This window comes from Limanda limanda, chromosome 1, assembly GCF_963576545.1.
Source record: "Limanda limanda chromosome 1, fLimLim1.1, whole genome shotgun sequence".
Taxonomy (NCBI): domain Eukaryota; kingdom Metazoa; phylum Chordata; class Actinopteri; order Pleuronectiformes; family Pleuronectidae; genus Limanda; species Limanda limanda.
In genome coordinates, this window is record NC_083636.1 from 2,043,157 (window position 1) to 2,060,882 (window position 17,726).

Here is a 17,726-nt window from a genome sequence, read left to right on the forward strand (position 1 = left end):
TGTTTTGAATGTGCGAAGGTTCTAAAGGGACTCGAGCGAACATGACAAGGTTTGTCAGGTTTCAAGGCCTCAGCTGATTGGATAAATCGTTGTTGTAGCTCCTCCCTCTAGTATTATGACACTTCCAACTTATTTATTCAAAGTTTCCACTTATGTTCGTTTCGTTCGAATATCTTAATTTGTTTAAATTATCAGATCTCATTTATATAAGCTGAGACTTGTCTCGAAATGCTGATGCAGTTAATTCGAATATTAGAGTTAATCATTGATAATTAACTTTTATTAAGAGGTTATTCCTCCACTTTCACATCAAAGTTTTTTTCCAAAATATTAGCTTAAAGTGGAGTTGACTTGAATTTAATCGGCATTTGTAAAGTAATACAGAGACTTTCCATCAGTAACAGTAAAATGAAAAGAACAAACAAATGAATAACATACACACATCTTATTCTGAAACCGTATTTCCTGTCAGACAAAAACCTCCATCACTATTGGTTGTCGAACTTCTTTTGAGCTTTTATTTTGAAAGTGCTTCCTGTATGTAAAGCTGGGGATATTATTTTCAGTTAAAATTTTAAAACAACAGTGAAAGAACATCAACATTTCATTCATTAAACAACATCCTTTTGATTTTCAATGTTAAAAAATTAAATTTTTTTTTTATTTATTTGCCTTTATTTAACCAGGTAGGCCCCGTTGAGATACAATGACCTATTGTACAAGGGAAGCCAAGACAGCAGCATACAAAAAAAATATCAACAATCACAAGACACACAGAAATCACACAACACAGATAAAATACATTTAAAAAAAAATATATATATGTAAAACCAAAGTTAAAAAAAGAACAAACAAACAAACATGATGCCAGAGAAAAGTGAATTGATGTCTTCATCAAAATGAGTATCCAGCTGTCCTCTGTCAGTTTTTGTTTTACTTTGACAGCACAGACGGGAAGTGGGATTGTGATGCTGTGACGTCACTTCCTGTCGGTGCCCTCTGTCTCGGGAATGGAAATTCAGAAGGTAAGAACCTGATCGACCAATGATCGATTCTATCTGATCAGTGCTGAGGTCGAGTCCCATAGAGAACACGTGGAGAGACAGAGGGGGGGGGGCGACTGACAGCTACCCCCCCCTGTCTCTCTCTCTCTCTCTCTCTCTCTCCCCCCCCCTCTCTCTCTCTCTCTTCCTGGCTGCTCCGCTTCTCTCTGGTCGAGTCTGTATCAAAGTGAATCTATTGATCAGCAGATCGTGGATTATTTCTGATCACGTGATAACTCCACGTCGTTCAGTGTCTGTGTAACTCGACCGCTGTCATACCCCCCCCACCCCCCCCCCCAACACACACACACACACACACGTCAATCGATGTTGTCTAAATAAAGTGTTGATCAATAAAGGAACTTATACAGATACTCGATTGATTATCGATGAGTCCGATTGGACGTTTTCAGGTGAATCTGTCTGGATGATATGATTGGTTGTTCATCGATGATGTCATAAACAGGATGTTGAGGAGAGTGATGATTGGTCTAGATGTGGTGAGGGCAGAGCTGTGTCTCTGTGTGTGTCACATGATGTCACATGACGTCAGCTGTTGTATTGTATTCATATCTGAACAGATGTCATCACTGTTACTGGGTTTCTATGGGAACATCAGATTCGTTGTGTTTTTTTTGTGTCGTCCTGTTTTTAATCAGGTGTGTTGTGTTATTGTGTGTCTGATGAACAGGAAGCTCTGCGCAGGATCATCAGCACGTTAGCCAATAAGAATAAAGAGCTCCATAACTTCCTGGAGACAGTTGACAACACTCTGACGGGACTGCAGGTCAGACACTGATTGGCTCAGAGAGTTGGGAACAAATGAACATTTAAAAACCATTAAAGTAAACTTTTTACAAACAGGAGGAGTCATGCACGGTGACGTCAGACCTAGAGGCGGAGCTTGAGCAGCTCCACTCCGCCCTCAACGAGAAGGGGGAGGAGCTCCGTGAGGCTATCAAAGAGGAGACGTGCAGGAAGGAGGCGGAACTTCAGGTTGAGAATCATTTTTAAACGCATATTTTAGAAACTTTTCGAAGGTTATTTTTTAAATTGTCTCTGACATTCATGTTCATTTTAAAATGATGTAGACATTTTTTACCTTGTCTTTTGTAAATTCTTTTAATTGTGTTTAATTATTTTTTGCTGTTTGTTGTTTCAGAAGCAACAGTCGGAGGGAAAGTTCGCACTTCTGTCATGTGAGGAGCTGCTCGAGTTCGCACATGAAACATTGACCATCGCCACCGAAGAAGAATTCCTAAAGGTGCGAAAAAGAAAAAAAAAGAGTTCAGAAAGATTGCAATCAGTGAAAAAAAAATCAACATTATACAAAAAACTTACATTTAAATATGAAAAAATATATTACATCGCAAATATTTAACTTATATTGTGTTTATTGTGTTTTATTTTCAGGCCGCAAAACAAATCAAAGAAAGGTTTGTTCACTCTTCAAATACATTTCATCATGTAGAGATTTTCATTTATTTTTACATGAATATGAATTAAATGCAACGTTGTGATCCTGAAGAGTCACAGCGAGAAGTTTCATGAGGGTTTAATCCTGTAGAAGAGAATCTGGATTGTTCTGTTTGAACCTGATGAAGTTATTATTATTCACTTCTCTGATGAAGTGATCGAGTTGCATGATGGGAACAGGAAACTATTGTAATAAGCACAAAGGTATCGACAGATGAGGAAAAGTGATCCTCAAAGGTTTTTGCTGTGACGCTTCAGGGACTTCATTTGAGCTGAACAAGTTTTCAGTGTATAAATATATAAATATACACATATATGTGTATATTTATATCTACATATTAATATGATTAAAACAGTTATATATCAGTTGTTTTGTCTGTAACATTTCTAATTAATTTGTGTCTTCTTCTTAACAATTTTTTTTTTACTAACAAATCAAAATTAATAACAATGAATCGCAGCTCATGGATGATTTGCATAAAACCCCACTTAACCTCATAATCCCGCCCCCAAACCCCTCAAACCAATCCCCTGGGACCCTGCACCCTCCTGTCGCCAGGGTAACAATGGCTCCGGCATTTCGGCTGACAACTCGTCCAGCGGCGTCGGGGAACATGGCGAAATTCACCGTGGACTTTAGTCCCGAGAGGGAGGGGCTTCAACGACTTCACTTCCTGCCAGGTGAGTGATTCACAGGTCACATGGTTCATCACATGTGATGGTTTTATTCAGATTCACTTGAGTTACTTGCACCAAACTCATGGTAGTTTATTTTTCTTTTTAATTTTCTTCACCTTTGTTTTTGTAGTTATTTTTTACAGATATGTTTTTTCAAATATTTAGTTTCATCGTTGACATTGTGTTTATCTGTAGGTGGAGCTTACTCAGTTGTCATGGAAACTGGATGACCCATAACTCACAGCTGTTTTCATTCTTCAGGAAGTTTAAACCTTAAACATGAAACATTTTAATGATCATTTTATTTTTTGTATTTTTCAAAGTACCCAGACCTCCAGAGATCGACATGTCCAGCTGCATCATCGGTGACAACAACATCACTGTTGCCTGGCAACCAGCAGGGGAGGGTGAAGGTGAGAGCGTCAGCGGACCAATCAAATGCTTCGACCTGGAATATCAAAAAACAAACCATGAAATCTCGCTGAAAGCAGCAGGAGAAGGATGCTGGGAAAAAATCTGTGACATCACAGAGCCTCAGGTCACCATCTCAGGTGAGCTAATGACGGCATCAGTCATCGAATATTTACTTATTTTCACTTGAACTTATTTCCAGGCAGTTTATTTTACATTCATTTTTATTATTAAATTTTTGGATTTTAATCAGGTCTGAAGTTCGATTCTCGCTTCGTTGTCATTCGAGTGCGAGCAAAAAACAAAATGGCTGCTGGAGAGTTTTCTGACTCTGTCACCGTGGAAACCAGAGGTGAGTGAATCGATGGACGACCAAAAGATGAGTGAAAACATTACTATAAAATTGTTAATTTCTTTCAGCGTTTAATTTTGGCTTTGACGCGTCGACGGCTCACGCTGAGCTGAAGGTTCACGGGGACACGGTGACCTGGGAGCCTCAAGGGGTCAAAGTTCATGACCCCCGACTCAGAGTGAAAGAGAGCAGAAGCAGGTGAGGATGATCACTAATGACGTCATCAGGGTGGATGTTTACTGCAGGTCGACACAGAAACAAACTGATTGTTACATCAACAAGAAACAAACTGAAGTCAACACGTTTCATCACAAAGACAAAAAACACCAAAATTTAGGATCAAAAGAAAAAAAAACAAGAAAAAATAATATTTTGTTGCTGTTTATTTGTGTGATTAATATTTTTGTCCTTCTTCAGTCTCCGTACTTCGTCCTCTCCGAAACGCTCAGGTAGAAACTGTTGTCGGTTGACTGGTTGCCTAGCAACCACTGTTTCACCAATCACCTTCATATCTCCTTTCATGCAGCCAATCACATCACTGCTGACATCACTGCTGACATCACATTTATTTGAATCTTTGATAAAAAAAATTGAAATTTTTAAGCCTTTGCGCACTTTATTTGCATTTTGGTATATTTTGTTAATTTTTCTACTTTTTTGAATTCATAATTTTGCATTGATTAACATTAGTTCACATTATTATGTGGTTTTCATTAAATATTCCATTTAGTTTAGTACAATGCTTTTTTATTTAGGTAAAACTATTTTAGTTCAAGTTTTCTCATTAGTAAATATTTACAGTGTTTGTGTTTTATTGTATTTCTTCGTGTTTTTCTCTCTCCTGCATCATCGCTTGGACACGACCTCATTGGCTTTTCCACCGCACTGTTTTTTCATTTCAACTCTGGGAAGTAAAAATTTTCTTAACTCAATGTCAATTTATTTTTACATTTTATTTATTTTTTCTTTATTAGCATCAGAAGCGCCACGCCATCACCCAATAAGACGGCAGGAAGTCGAGCTGGACGGGACAGATTTGCTGGAGAGTCGTACACAGTTCTGGGTACGATGCTCTGATACAAAATAATAGAAGAAATATAAAATATTGATAAGATTATTATAGTGTAGTGATTTTAATTAGAGATAAGAAAAATGTTATGTTAGCCTAAAAATATTTTGATCAGAGCAGAAAACACTGGTTTAAACTATATTTGTTAATCTGTTTCCAAGGTGACCAGGAGATGACTGAAGGCTGCCACTACTGGGAGCTCCGCCCCCTGGCAGACTGGAAGTCGTTCAGTGTGGGTGTGGCATATCAGGCCAGCCTTGGCCGTTTTGACCAATTAGGTAAGAGTGCTGGTTCCTGGTGTCTTCACGCCAGCCAATGGCTGCAAACCTCGCTTGCTGCCAAACACAACAACCGAGCAAAGGCGCTGGATTGGCCGCTGCCTCAACGAATTGGAATCTACTGCAACTACGACAACGGTACGAAGAAAATATTGAATTTATTGTTTTAGATTTAATTTAATTAGTTTTTCTTCTTAATCTATTTTTCTTGCAATTAACTATTTTATTCCTCTATTCAGTTTAACGTTTTACAGTGCACAAAGTCTCATTACCAATGTTTTATCTGAAATTAATTTGAATGAATGAATCTTGGTGTCACAACTCTTTTGTTCACTTGCGCTGTTCGATCTGTGTTTCAGGCGATTTATCGTTTATTGACGTTGATCGACTTCGTCTTCTTCATTCCTTCAAAACAAAGTTCAGTCAACCCCTTGTCCCTGCCTTCACTGTGAGTAACACTGATAATACTACAATAATACTGTGGTAATACTGTGGTATCATTACTGTAGTATCATTGCTGTAGTAGTGCTTCACTGTGAGTAACATTAATAATACTACATTAATACTGTAGTAATACTTAAGTATAATTACTGCATTCGTACTTCACTGTCTCTGCCTTCACCCTGAGTAATATTAATAGAATTTAATCTGCGTTGCAGGTTTGGTGCGGCGGTATCACCGTAGCAACAGGTCGGCAGGTCCCGAGCTTCATGGGAAACTTCCTCTCCACCAATCGGAGCCTGAGTGACTTGTCTCAGTAAAAAACTTTAGTTATTAGTTTTTAGTCTGTTTTGGTATTTTTCCTATTGTCAATAATTGAATTTCTATTTATAAATAAACAAATATAATTATATAATACATAATTTATCTATGAATTGTTATTATAAAGCATTAATATAAATATAAATACAATTTATATACATTTTAAAGCTATAATGATGCTTTAATTTTGAACTTGAAAGACTACTTATTTTCGTTTAAGTTTTTTTTGTGTGAATATATACTAATATTCAGTACGGCTTTTATTTTGACTGAAATTGTAATTTAAGAGATCATTTTATTTCCTGTAAGTGGGAGACTTTTACTCATAAACAGAAATGGGAAAGCTTTTACTTTAAAGACTGTAATCATATTTAATTTATTGTGAAAGTTCAGGAAGTTGTTCTATGTTTGATTTGTGGTAAAGGCTTTATTCTGAAAGACTTGAAAATGTTTGTATTGCTTCTTGGTTTAATTTTGAAGGTGAAGACAGAACATCCTGTTTGCTCAACTTACTTTTATTTGTGGAGGTAAAATCCCTGGATAATGTTTCTACTTATTGATTATTGATCAATTATGTTTCTAAACATGTCAACATCAACATTTTGATAAGCTGTGAAAAATAAATATTAAATATTTTCAAAAATTTTTTCTGTTATTTTCTTGTTTATATATTTGTCATTTGATATATTTTCAGTTCAATATATAAATATGTATTACTTTATTTATAATTATATATTGTATATTTTTCAGTTTTTATATTCAACAGTTAATATATTTTCTCTTAATATACTTCAGTCCATACATTTATATGAAACAGCTGATTATTATGAACCAGATAAGACATAATTAAAAGAGAGAGGAAGGGGCTTTGTCTCCATGGCAACAAATCAATTAAACAACGTATAGAGAGGCAGGGCTTGTCACCATGGCAACACGACAACAGAGCAAGACGAGAGAAACAGGAAGACGAAGGAAAAGAAGAGAAGAGAAAAACAAAAGGAGGGAAATGAATAGAGAACAAAGGAGAGAAAAAGAGAGAGAGAGTCAGTGACATTTGATTCAAGTTTATTCACAGTTTTTACAGTTTTTCACTTTAAAAGTAAATGATGTTAAAACTATTTAAATTATAACTCCGCCCCTGATTGGTTCGTTTCTGCTAACGCTGTGGTCGTTGGTAAAGATGGCCTGTTTCCGTGGTAACCAGGAATTTTATGGAGAAGTCCTCCTATTGGATGATACGAAGATCACGCTGATGACAGAACAAGGCATAAAGGTGAGTGAGAACTTAAACTGTATTATATAATATTTTAAAATATTGCTCATCTCTCTTTGTTTAAACCCTGAAGTAAAATGTTTCTTTTAAATCAGAAATCTTCGAAGGCTGCGACCATTTTGCAGCGCGTGTTTTCTCACCTGAACATCGTGGAAGTCAAATTCTTCGGTTTGAGATTCTGCGACGACAAACAACAGACGGTGAGAAAACATAGAGTCTGAATATAAGTATTAGCATAAGAAACAGTGTTATTGTCCTTATTCCTTTTTTGACTTTATTCAGTTTAATGTCAACGTGTTTTTTTCAGCACTGGTTGGATCCTTTGAAAACTCTCTCACGACATCGAGGCCTCAGTCAGTTTTTAAATTAAATTATAAAAAAGTTTGAATCATTAATACTTTAATAACTTTAGTGGCAGTGTTGTTAAACAATTTCATAATTTGATTTAAAAAATATATGTTATTTTTTTCTGATTGTTTTGTCTCAGTGGGGCCACCGTTTATTTTTTATTTTGGTGTCAAGTTTTATGCTGAAAATCCGTTGAAGCTCAAAGAGGAAACAACGAGGTGAGATTGAAAATATTGAGCAACACCTGCGTTTGACTCTTTCTTACTAAACATGACGGCTATCGTTGTAACTGTCATGTTTAGTTTAGCTGCATTTCTTATATGAAAGATGTTAAAACTATATATTACAATTATAATTATTATTATTATTTTATCTGTTTTTTCTTGTAGATAAATTCTTTTCAAAGTGTTTTTCTCTTTCAGGCGTCAGTTTTACCTTCAGCTTCATCAGGACGTCTGTCGAGGTCGTCTGCTATGCCCCGCCCACCTCAAGCCACGCCTCTCTGCTCTGAGGCTGCAGGGTCAGTTCGACTTTAAATAGGAATCAATCATTCAGCACCAATCAATTTATCAATGATCTGAGCAAAGTCTATATTTGTACATTTGTACACTTTTAACAAAAATGAGATAAAATATAGTTCAACTATTTATTTTAGAATTTTATTTTCACGTCAGCTGATCGAGGTGACGTCGGGGGGGCAGAGGTGTTGGACTTCGGTGAAAACCAGGAAGTGCAAACAATCTACAAGTCACTCAGGTAGGCGGGAAATACAGAAATTACCTTTCAAAATAACCAACGTTAGAAACTCGAAGAAGACGAACATGTCTCTCTCTCTCTCTCTCTCTCTCTCTCTCTCTCTCTCTCTCTCTCTCTCTCTCTCTCTCTCTCTCTCTCTCTCTGTCTCATGCAGAGGTGTCTCTCGTCCTCAGGCTCAGAATCTGTTCCTGTCTCTCTGCAGCTCGCTGGCGATGTACGGAGTCTCTCTGTTCAACGCCTACGTAAGATCAATCCTCACTTATCAGTTATTAATCATCCATAATAAATCATCAATTATCACTGAATAATAACAGATCGGTAAATGATCATCTCTCAGCAGAATTCACTGATCAGTTACGAGTAACAAACAACTTATTAATACTCAGTACAGAACAAACCACCATCTTTAAATACATGTTCATCAATTTATGTTAATCGGTGAAGGTTTCATCAATCAATATATCCATAGATACACATCTGTCGACATCATGTCACGAAGCATCAGGTCAGACTTCAATAATCAATTATTCATCAATAATCTACATTATACAATAAACAATGTTGCTATGATGATTAATGAATAATAAATATCAAGAGTTGCATTGTTTCAGATAAAATGTTGATGAAGTTCTTTGGTTTATTTTAACTCGACTTCAACTAATTTTTTATATCAATTTAATTTTGTGTAATTATTGACCGGACTTCACTGCCATGATGCTTTTCAAGGGCGAGAACCAGTCGGAGTACTTCCTGGGTCCAACTCCAGGGGGCGTGGTCATCTATAAGAATAAAGTGCTGGTGGGAAAATATTTCTGGTAAGACTGAGACCTCACGATCATCTTTGATCAACACTATGATACGTATGGATTTAATTCACTGTTTTTATTGTTATTGTTAATAACGTGAATGTATCAATATCAGGCTGTTTTTTGTGCTGTGATCATGTGACCTGTCATGTGACTCTTTTCCTCAGGCAGCGAATCAACAAACTTTATTTTAAAAACAAAACGTTTCAGCTCAGAGTCGTTGGAAAAAACGTGAGTTCTTATTTGTTATCTAATGCTAATGCTAATGCTAGTGATACTACTCTGTAGCTTCCTGAGTTTAAAAAGCTGTATTAATTAACTAGGATAAACTTTAACAAAACTCAACAAAGAAACGTGTGTGTGTGTGTGTGTGTGTGTGTGTGTTACAGGGTTCAGAGAAGTCGTTTTTCTTTCATACATCAGATGAATCCGACTGTAAACGTCTGTGGAGATGTTGTGTTGAGCATCACGTTTTCTTCAGGTGACAACATGAAACCACACACACACACACACACATACACACACATACACACACGCACACACACACACACGTACTCACTCACTCACAGACAGTAACATATTAATTGTCTTTCCTCAGGATGTCAGAGTCAAATCACTCGACAGACAGACTGAGACACAACAGGTAAAAACACACAACTGATTTATTTTAATGATTTTTTATAATGTGTCTTTTTTTTAATTAAGTGAAAATAATCATTCTTTCTTATATAATTTTCAAATTTTTACTTCGTTTTTCTTTTCTAATCCTCAGAAATATATCTTATATTCTCTTTATTGTTGTTCTTATTTACATTAACATCAATCAAACCTTCATTCAAAACCTTCTGTTCTCTCTCTCTTTTCTTTTCTGTGTAGCTTTGCTCGTTCGCCCACTCTGGCTTTTCCTCGGCTGAACGTCGGCGTGCCAACAAACCAAAGTTTCCGCGACCAAACAATCAAAGATCAGTGTTCGAGGCTCCGCTGTTCGTACACTGGTTTGATTCGTGTTTTTCCAGCGCATCGTAGTTTGTTTAATTTGTCATTTTTTGTTTACAAATTGTCAATAAGTCTTTTAATGGCGTCTCTAGTGGTCATTGTTTCTTTTAATCAAAATGGCTTTTTACCATTTGGCCCGCCTCCGTTCGTCTCTTCCAGCCAATCACACACCAGAGAGAGTGAGCAGTGAGCCAGTGACCACGCAGACAGCACCACCTGCTGTTCACAGGTGAAAGAGCACGATGTCATGTGATCATGTGATCGTGTTGTGATTGGCTCATTGGAGATTAACTTTTAAACTCCTCCCCTGCAGCCGCAGTCAGACCGAGTCCATCCCGAATGCAGCTGGTGTCTGCAGGTCAGAGGGCGGAGCCAAGGAGGAGGTCGTTAAACCCTTTGCACCATGGGAAAACAGCGGCCTTGTGAGGTAACACATCAAACGATGTGCAGGTTGCAACTCGGTCGTTACAATAATAATTATATATTTAATACTTAGAACCTTAGACTGAAAACAAATGATATATCATTGTTACTTTAAACATCCCATCAAAAATAAGATGCTCAATGTGTGAACGTTATTTTATTATTCTATGGATGTAATCTGATGACTGTGGGAATGTAATCTGATTACTGTGGGAATGTAATCTGGCTCCAGGGGCCTCTTCAACCCAAAGTTTCCTGCAAAAACCAAAGAAGATCCAGACGGAGGGAGACGTCAGTGGTAAGAAAGAGAGACTGAAAGAAAGAAAGAATAAGAAAAAGAGAGAAAGAAAATGATTGACGTCTTTCCTCTGTGACAAAGGCGGAGCAGAAGTCTGGATGGTGATCAGCCAATCAGAGAGCACAGGAGGAGGAGGTGATATGCGTGGCTAATTTGTATAATTATAACGTTTTAATTTTGTAGCGTTTGTTTCAGAAAACCAAGTCGTTAAAACATCTTTAATTTTCCAGGACTCGTTCCCGTGGCAACACAAGCAGCGGCAGTGAATCAGAAACGATGATGAGTAACAACGAGCGGCGCCGGAGAAAGAATCGGTAATAAAATCACTTCCTGTTTCCAGTGAGTGGTCACCATGGTAACGAGACACCTGCCTCGTTTAGGATCGGCCGATGGGAGCCACCGATGCTAATTTCTAAGTCTATTAGTTTTCCATAATGATACAACGACGCTAATGCTAACAACTGAACTTCGTAATAGCAATGACCATGATGGCTAAAGCTAATGCTAATGCTCTCTCTCTCTTGTTTATAGACAGAGTCCTGATGTCCTCATATGGCAACACATACAGTAAGTGTGTGTGTGTGTGTGTGTGTTTGATGGGACATTTTTGCTAATATGCTAAGCTAAGTTCAGTTCATAGACAAGAACGACTTTACTCCCCCTACAGGAAACTCTGTAGAACTGCACATGAAATTCACTCTTTGTGTGTTTGTGTGTGTGTGTGTGTGCGTGTGCGTGAACAGGAAACAACATGTGGATCCCAACACTCACCCCAACAGACAGACTGAGGAAATACCTTATATGGAAGTGAGGTAAGGATCGAGTGAGGAAAAGAGGGAAAGAGCCAAAAGAAAGAAAGAAGTAATAATGGAACCTTGTGTCCTTCAGAGTGTCAGGAGAGCCAATCAGAGCACGTCAATCTCCGAGGAGGCGGAGACATCGTCGCTGTGCTTCAGCGTCAGACTTCCTGTAGGTGTCAGTCAAGTGCCTCGATCAGTGATGTCATCAATAAGTGATTAATAATCTTATTTTTTGTTTTAGTTCAGAGACGGAGCTCGTTCCTCCTCTTCTTGTTACCAAGACAACAGGCACCGTCTGCCAATCACCAACCTGAGCTGCTGCCAGCTGGTTGTCCAGGGACCATCATCTGTTTTCTTAATTATAAAATATGTAATATGCTGCTGTAAAAAACTGTTTTTATTGTCATTTTCCTCAGTATCATTAAATTATTTCAGTGTGTACTGACAGCAGTATTGACTGTATACATGTGTGTTCATATATTTATTAACATTGTGCAGTACATTTATTTACAGTATATAAATCACTTTGAAGAAACAAACGTGTTAATGGGATCTTTTGTTTTTTGATTTTCAGACCGATGCAACACAAATAATATTGATACTAATGTGTCAGTACTTATTATGAATTAAACTAACACAACAACAATCTGATGAGTGTGAAAGTCTTCAGGACGAGTTGTTCTCTGATGTCACAGCTCATCACTGAAGCTGAAGATGTTTAGATTCAACACGAGTCACAGAGTCGTGTTGAATCTAGAGACAGAGTGTGATTTAGAGACAGAACTGCAGCTGCTGGTTCTTTTTCATTCAGTTTTCCCTTGTAAACACATTTTCTAAGAATACCTCAAGGTAATTATTTCAGATTTGGTACAAACGCTCACTTAGATTCACAGATGAGCTGAATAGATTAATCAGGTCTGTCTCAAGGACACAATCGCCCAGTTGAAGATGATTGTTCTCACTCTGTTGTTTTATTTATGGATCTGTAGTTTGTTTACCCTCTTTTATATGAAAACAGTTTTCATGTCTGAAATAACATTTACAAAAAGAAAATAAACATTATTCCTATATATTAAAGTATATTATATTTAAATTTTAATACAATATATTATATAGTACATTTACAATATATCTTGTTCAAACTGAATTACATTATATTTAAAGACAAGTGAGCGAAGGGGGACAGATAGAGAGAGAAAGAGAGAGAGAGACAGAAAGAGAGAGGCGGAGTGAGAGAGAGAGAGATTGAGAGAGAGAGAGAGGGAGAGCGACACAGAGAGAGAGCGAGAAAGAGAGGCACAGACATTGTGTTCTCTTAGCTGGGTTCAGTTTGGTTAAGTTTGGTTGAGTTTGGTTTAGTTTGGTAAAACTTTGTCGAGGAGGAGTGAAGAAGGAGAAATGGAGGACCTGTGCAGTGGGATGGGTCTGGATCCGTTCTGGGTGAGTTTCATATTTTATTAAGTTTAGTGTAATTATGTAAAATATCAGATTCCACCAGAAAAACTGATGATGGAAAATGTTTGAATAAAATGTTGTTAAGATCATTGATTTATTGATATGAACCATCTGATTTGACGACATGAAGTTGAATTCGGACATTTTCAGATGTTCAGTGTCTGAACCTTAAAGTCTCACCTGAGGTCAGACACAGCCGGAGAAATCCTCACCTTCCTGTGTCTGAGTGAATCTTAGGGTCGGTGACATCATGAATCAGTGACATATCATCGCTGTGTTTTGTGGATTCAGGACTGGAACCTGACCTGGTACACCTCCAAACCAGACCTGACCCAGTGCTTTCAGCACACGGCTCTGGTTTGGTTCCCCTGTGTTTACCTGTGGACCTGTTCTCCTCTTTACCTGCTCTACCTGCAGCTCCGCCCCCACCGGGGCGTCATCCCGCTGTCCAAACTCTGCTGCAGCAAGACGGTAAGAAAACTAGGAAAAGGACTAACCTGGGTCTTTGTGGACTAACCTGGGTCTTTGTGGGCTAACCTGGGTCTTTGTGGTCTCAATTGGGTCTTTTTGCAAACCTTGGTCTTTGTGGGCCATGTTGCAGCTCCTCGGTTTCGGTCTGGCCTCCTTTGGTCTTCTGGAGATGTTTTACTTTGTGGTGAAGATGAACGATGAGATCCAGAACCACCTGATCCTGCTGGGTCCACTGATTCGGAGCCTCACTCTGGTACGTCATGACTCCTTCATGCATCTACTGGATATCAGGGCTAGGGGCCATTGATGAATCAGTCAATCAATTGATCAATCCACTGTTTGATTCGTCCTCAGGTTCTGGCTGTTGTCATAATCCAGATCGAGAGGATGAAGGGCTGTCGTTCCTCCGTCATCCTCTTCCTCTTCTGGACACTTCTGGTTCTTTGCTCCATCGTTCCTCTGAAGGTCAACATCGAGCAGATTATTGATCAGGTATCAGTGATCAGACGTATCTACAATGTGGTTTTATAAGGAAGTGATATGTTCAGGATGTGGTTCCTCGTGGACCGGGGGTTAGGGTTAGATAAAGACCAGCAGGTGAACTGAGTCAGACGATGGGGATCGGACTGTGGTGGTTTAGAGAAGCTGTGGCCCCGGTTCCAGTTCTGGTCCCTGTCCTGGTCTCTGACTCAAGGAACAAGTCGATGATCCAACCAGTCAGTTGTAGGGATGTGGTTCAACATTGGATTCCGATCTGATCTGGTTCAGGATCATTGATGACCTGACGGTGCAGGTTCAGCTCTGAGGTCAATGTCTTGCTCATGGGCAGTGACAGCAATGTGTCTGTCCTCATTCCAGCAGGTCTCTTCGGTGAGTTTCACCTGATTTATGGTTCCACTTGACACCAGATCGGTTCTGTTGCTGTTTGACACACAAGTCACATGACGACAGACGGAGGGAGTTTGTGTCCTTGACGTGTGGAATGTGACGCTCTGTGTCTAAATGACCACGTGACCTCCAGTTCACAGTTCTTAGAAAACAGCTCAAATAAAATGAAAAATGTGAGTGATGATGATGATGATTGAGCCTTCTGACCTTTGCCCTTTGCCCTCTTCCCTCTGTCGTTTCAGGAGTTTTCATCAGATGCTTTTCGTTTCAACGCGTTCTTCATCTGTTTTTCCATCCAACTCATCCAACTCGTTCTCTGCTGCTTCTCTGATCGACGGACGCTTCAGGACGAACACACACGCGTCCAGGTGACACACACATGCATGTCGAAGTCAATGAGTCTTGTTAAATATGTGATTAGTTAATAGATAGTTAATAGATGGTTAATAGATAGTTAATAGATGGTTAATAGATAGTTAATATATGGTTAATAGATGGTTAATAGATGGTTAATAGATGGTTAATAGATAGTTAATATATGGTTAATAGATAGTTAATAGATAGTTAATAGATAGTTAATAGATGGTTAATAGATGGTTAATAGATGGTTAATAGATAGTTAATAGATGGTTAATAGATGGTTAATAGATAGTTAATATATGGTTAATAGATGGTTAATAGACAGTTGGTTAAATCTGACAGTAACCTTCTCTCGTTAGAACCAATGTCCAGAGGATGACGCATCGTTTGTTTCAAAGTTTTTCTTCTTCTGGATCAGCAGGTACGAACATCATCACTCAGCCTTAACCTCTAAAACCCCTTAACGCAACTCAACCCTTAACTTAACCCAGCTCAACTCAACTTCCCCCCTCAGAACTCTTCTACGTCTTAAACCCAAAACTAACCCCCAACACTCACCACTTTTATTTTATTTTCACGAATTCAAGCTGAAAATAAAAGTAAGAATTTTAAAATATTATCAACTAGTAATTCTTCAATTACAGTGTCGTCATGTTTCATCTTTCTGTCAGTTTGCTGCTCCAGGGTTACAAGCGCCCCCTGCAGGCTGAAGATCTGTGGCCACTGCGAGAACAGGACTCATCAAAGAGGATCATGACAGACCTGGAGAAGTTCTGGACTCAGAACAGGAAACAGCTGCAGTACGTTTATTTAAAGTACATTTTAATCATTTAATTGATGTCACAGTGATGTCACAGTGATGTCACAGTGATGTCACTAACCTGATGCTGATTCCCTGGTCATGAAACTAAACGCTTCTTTATGACGTTTCCATATTAAAGCCTGGATGGCTTCATGAAAGCTTTTACTTTGAAATAGATGTTGGAACAGGAAATGGAAGAATATCCAAACGTGTGTGTTGTCAGCGGCCTGAAGGTGGCGCCACTGTAGCTGTGGAGCTGCTGTTTACTGTCCTCTACTGTCCTTTATCGCCATCACATTCTGATTTGTTCTGCAGAGAAGAACCTGAAGCTTCTGGTCCATTCTGGTCCCGGTGGGTTGGTTTCGCTGGACCAACAGAAAAAACTCACCTGTTGAAGGAGAAGAGGAAGGGGCGGAGCTACAGCCTCTTCCTCATACGAGCTCTGGGGCGGAGCTTTGGGCCTTACTTCCTGTGTGGTACACTATGTCTCCTCCTCCACGACGCCTTCATGTTCGCCGTGCCACAGGTGCTCAGGTGAGTCAGGACCTTCAGTCTAATGTGGTGCCGACATGACGAGAAACAGCGACACCTGCTGGTCAGTGTAGCTGCAGTCGCATCCTGATGAAACCGTGAAGTGACGTCCGGAAAGAAGATGAGGATGATGTTGTTTACTGTTGGTGTTGTTGACTTTTTGTATTGTTTGTTGTTGTTTATAGTTGTCTGCTGGTCTTCATGCGGGACAGAGAGGCGGAGACGTGGAAGGGTTTCCTGTTTGCGTTGCTGCTCTTCCTGTTGTCGTGTCTTCAGTCCGTCCTCAATCATCAGTACATGATTCACTGCTTCAGCGTCGGGATGAGACTGAAGACGAGCGTGATCGCACTCGTCTACAAGAAGGTAAGACAGGTGATAGACGGACAGACAGGTGAAGACAGACAGGTGAAGACAGACAGACAGGCAGGTGAAGACAGAGACAGGTACGAGAACGACAGACAGGTGGAGAGAGACAGACAGGTAAGAGACGGACAGACAGGTGAAGACAGGGACAGGTAAGAGACTGAGAGACAGGTGGAGACGGACAGACAGACAGGTGAAGACAGAGACAGGTAAGAGAACGACAGACAGGTGGAGAGAGACCGATAGACAGGTGGAGACAGACAGACAGACAGGTAAGAGACGGACAGTCAGGTGAAGAGACGGACAGACAGGTGGAGACAGACAGACGGATAAGAGACAGACAGACAGGTAAGAGACGGACAGACAGGTGAAGACAGACAGTTAAGAGACGGACAGACAGGTGAAGAGACGGACAGACAGGTGGAGACAGACAGACAGACAGGTGAAGACAGCGACAGATAAGAGAACGACAGACAGGTGGAGAGAGACAGATAGACAGGTGAAGACAGACAGTTAAGAGACGGACAGACAGGTGAAGAGACGGACAGACAGGTGGAGACAGACAGTTAAGAGACGGACAGACAGGTGGAGACAGACAGGTGAAGAGACGGACAGACAGATAAGAGACAGACAGACAGGTGGAGACAGACAGACGGATAAGAGACAGACATAGACCCTATCCCAAACTGAATTGAATAATCTTACTTAGTTCTTATAAATTACTCGTTCCCTGTTTACTTTTAATTTAAGTTTGTGTTAGCATTTAAAACTTTTATTTTGAAAACACATAGACACTTTTTTGCGCTGAGTAAAGTTGTGAGTAACGTTTTGTGTGTTTGAATCTCCAGAGTCTGGTGCTGAGCAGCGCTGCACGGAGACGAGTCACTTTGGGAGAAATTATTAATCTGGTTTCCGCCGACGCTCAGAAGCTGATGGACGTGGTCGTTTATTTCAACAGCGTCTGGATCGCACCCATCGAGATCGCACTGTGCTTCTACTTCCTGTGGCAGGTAAACGTAAACACAAACATCACAAACACAAACATCATACACATAAAAATCATAAAGACAAACACATCTTGACAACA

General features: G+C 39.3%; 2 protein-coding genes across 2 annotated transcripts in view; both read left to right on the forward strand.

Moving 5' to 3' along the window:
- Positions 1-957: 957 nt before the first annotated feature.
- fsd1l (fibronectin type III and SPRY domain containing 1-like) lies at positions 958-6,152 on the forward strand. Its single transcript, XM_061075642.1, has 13 exons — positions 958-1,025; positions 1,735-1,830; positions 1,908-2,039; positions 2,206-2,307; positions 2,457-2,479; positions 3,079-3,200; positions 3,521-3,748; positions 3,862-3,960; positions 4,029-4,158; positions 4,935-5,023; positions 5,191-5,445; positions 5,667-5,755; positions 5,967-6,152. Exons 1-13 carry the CDS (start codon positions 1,011-1,013, stop codon positions 6,066-6,068), a joined length of 1,482 nt encoding a protein of 493 aa, XP_060931625.1. The 5' UTR covers positions 958-1,010; the 3' UTR covers positions 6,069-6,152.
- A 7,015-nt stretch (positions 6,153-13,167) lies between these two features.
- LOC133005961 (multidrug resistance-associated protein 1-like) overlaps positions 13,168-17,726 on the forward strand; it is a 15,752-nt gene continuing 11,193 nt past the window's right edge. Inside the window, exons 1-10 of the mRNA XM_061075631.1 lie at positions 13,168-13,209; positions 13,516-13,695; positions 13,826-13,948; positions 14,050-14,187; positions 14,826-14,951; positions 15,303-15,364; positions 15,615-15,743; positions 16,061-16,279; positions 16,462-16,639; positions 17,488-17,649. Of these exons, the coding sequence (XP_060931614.1) occupies positions 13,168-13,209; positions 13,516-13,695; positions 13,826-13,948; positions 14,050-14,187; positions 14,826-14,951; positions 15,303-15,364; positions 15,615-15,743; positions 16,061-16,279; positions 16,462-16,639; positions 17,488-17,649 (1,359 nt within the window). The remainder of the gene's footprint in view (positions 13,210-13,515; positions 13,696-13,825; positions 13,949-14,049; positions 14,188-14,825; positions 14,952-15,302; positions 15,365-15,614; positions 15,744-16,060; positions 16,280-16,461; positions 16,640-17,487; positions 17,650-17,726) is intronic.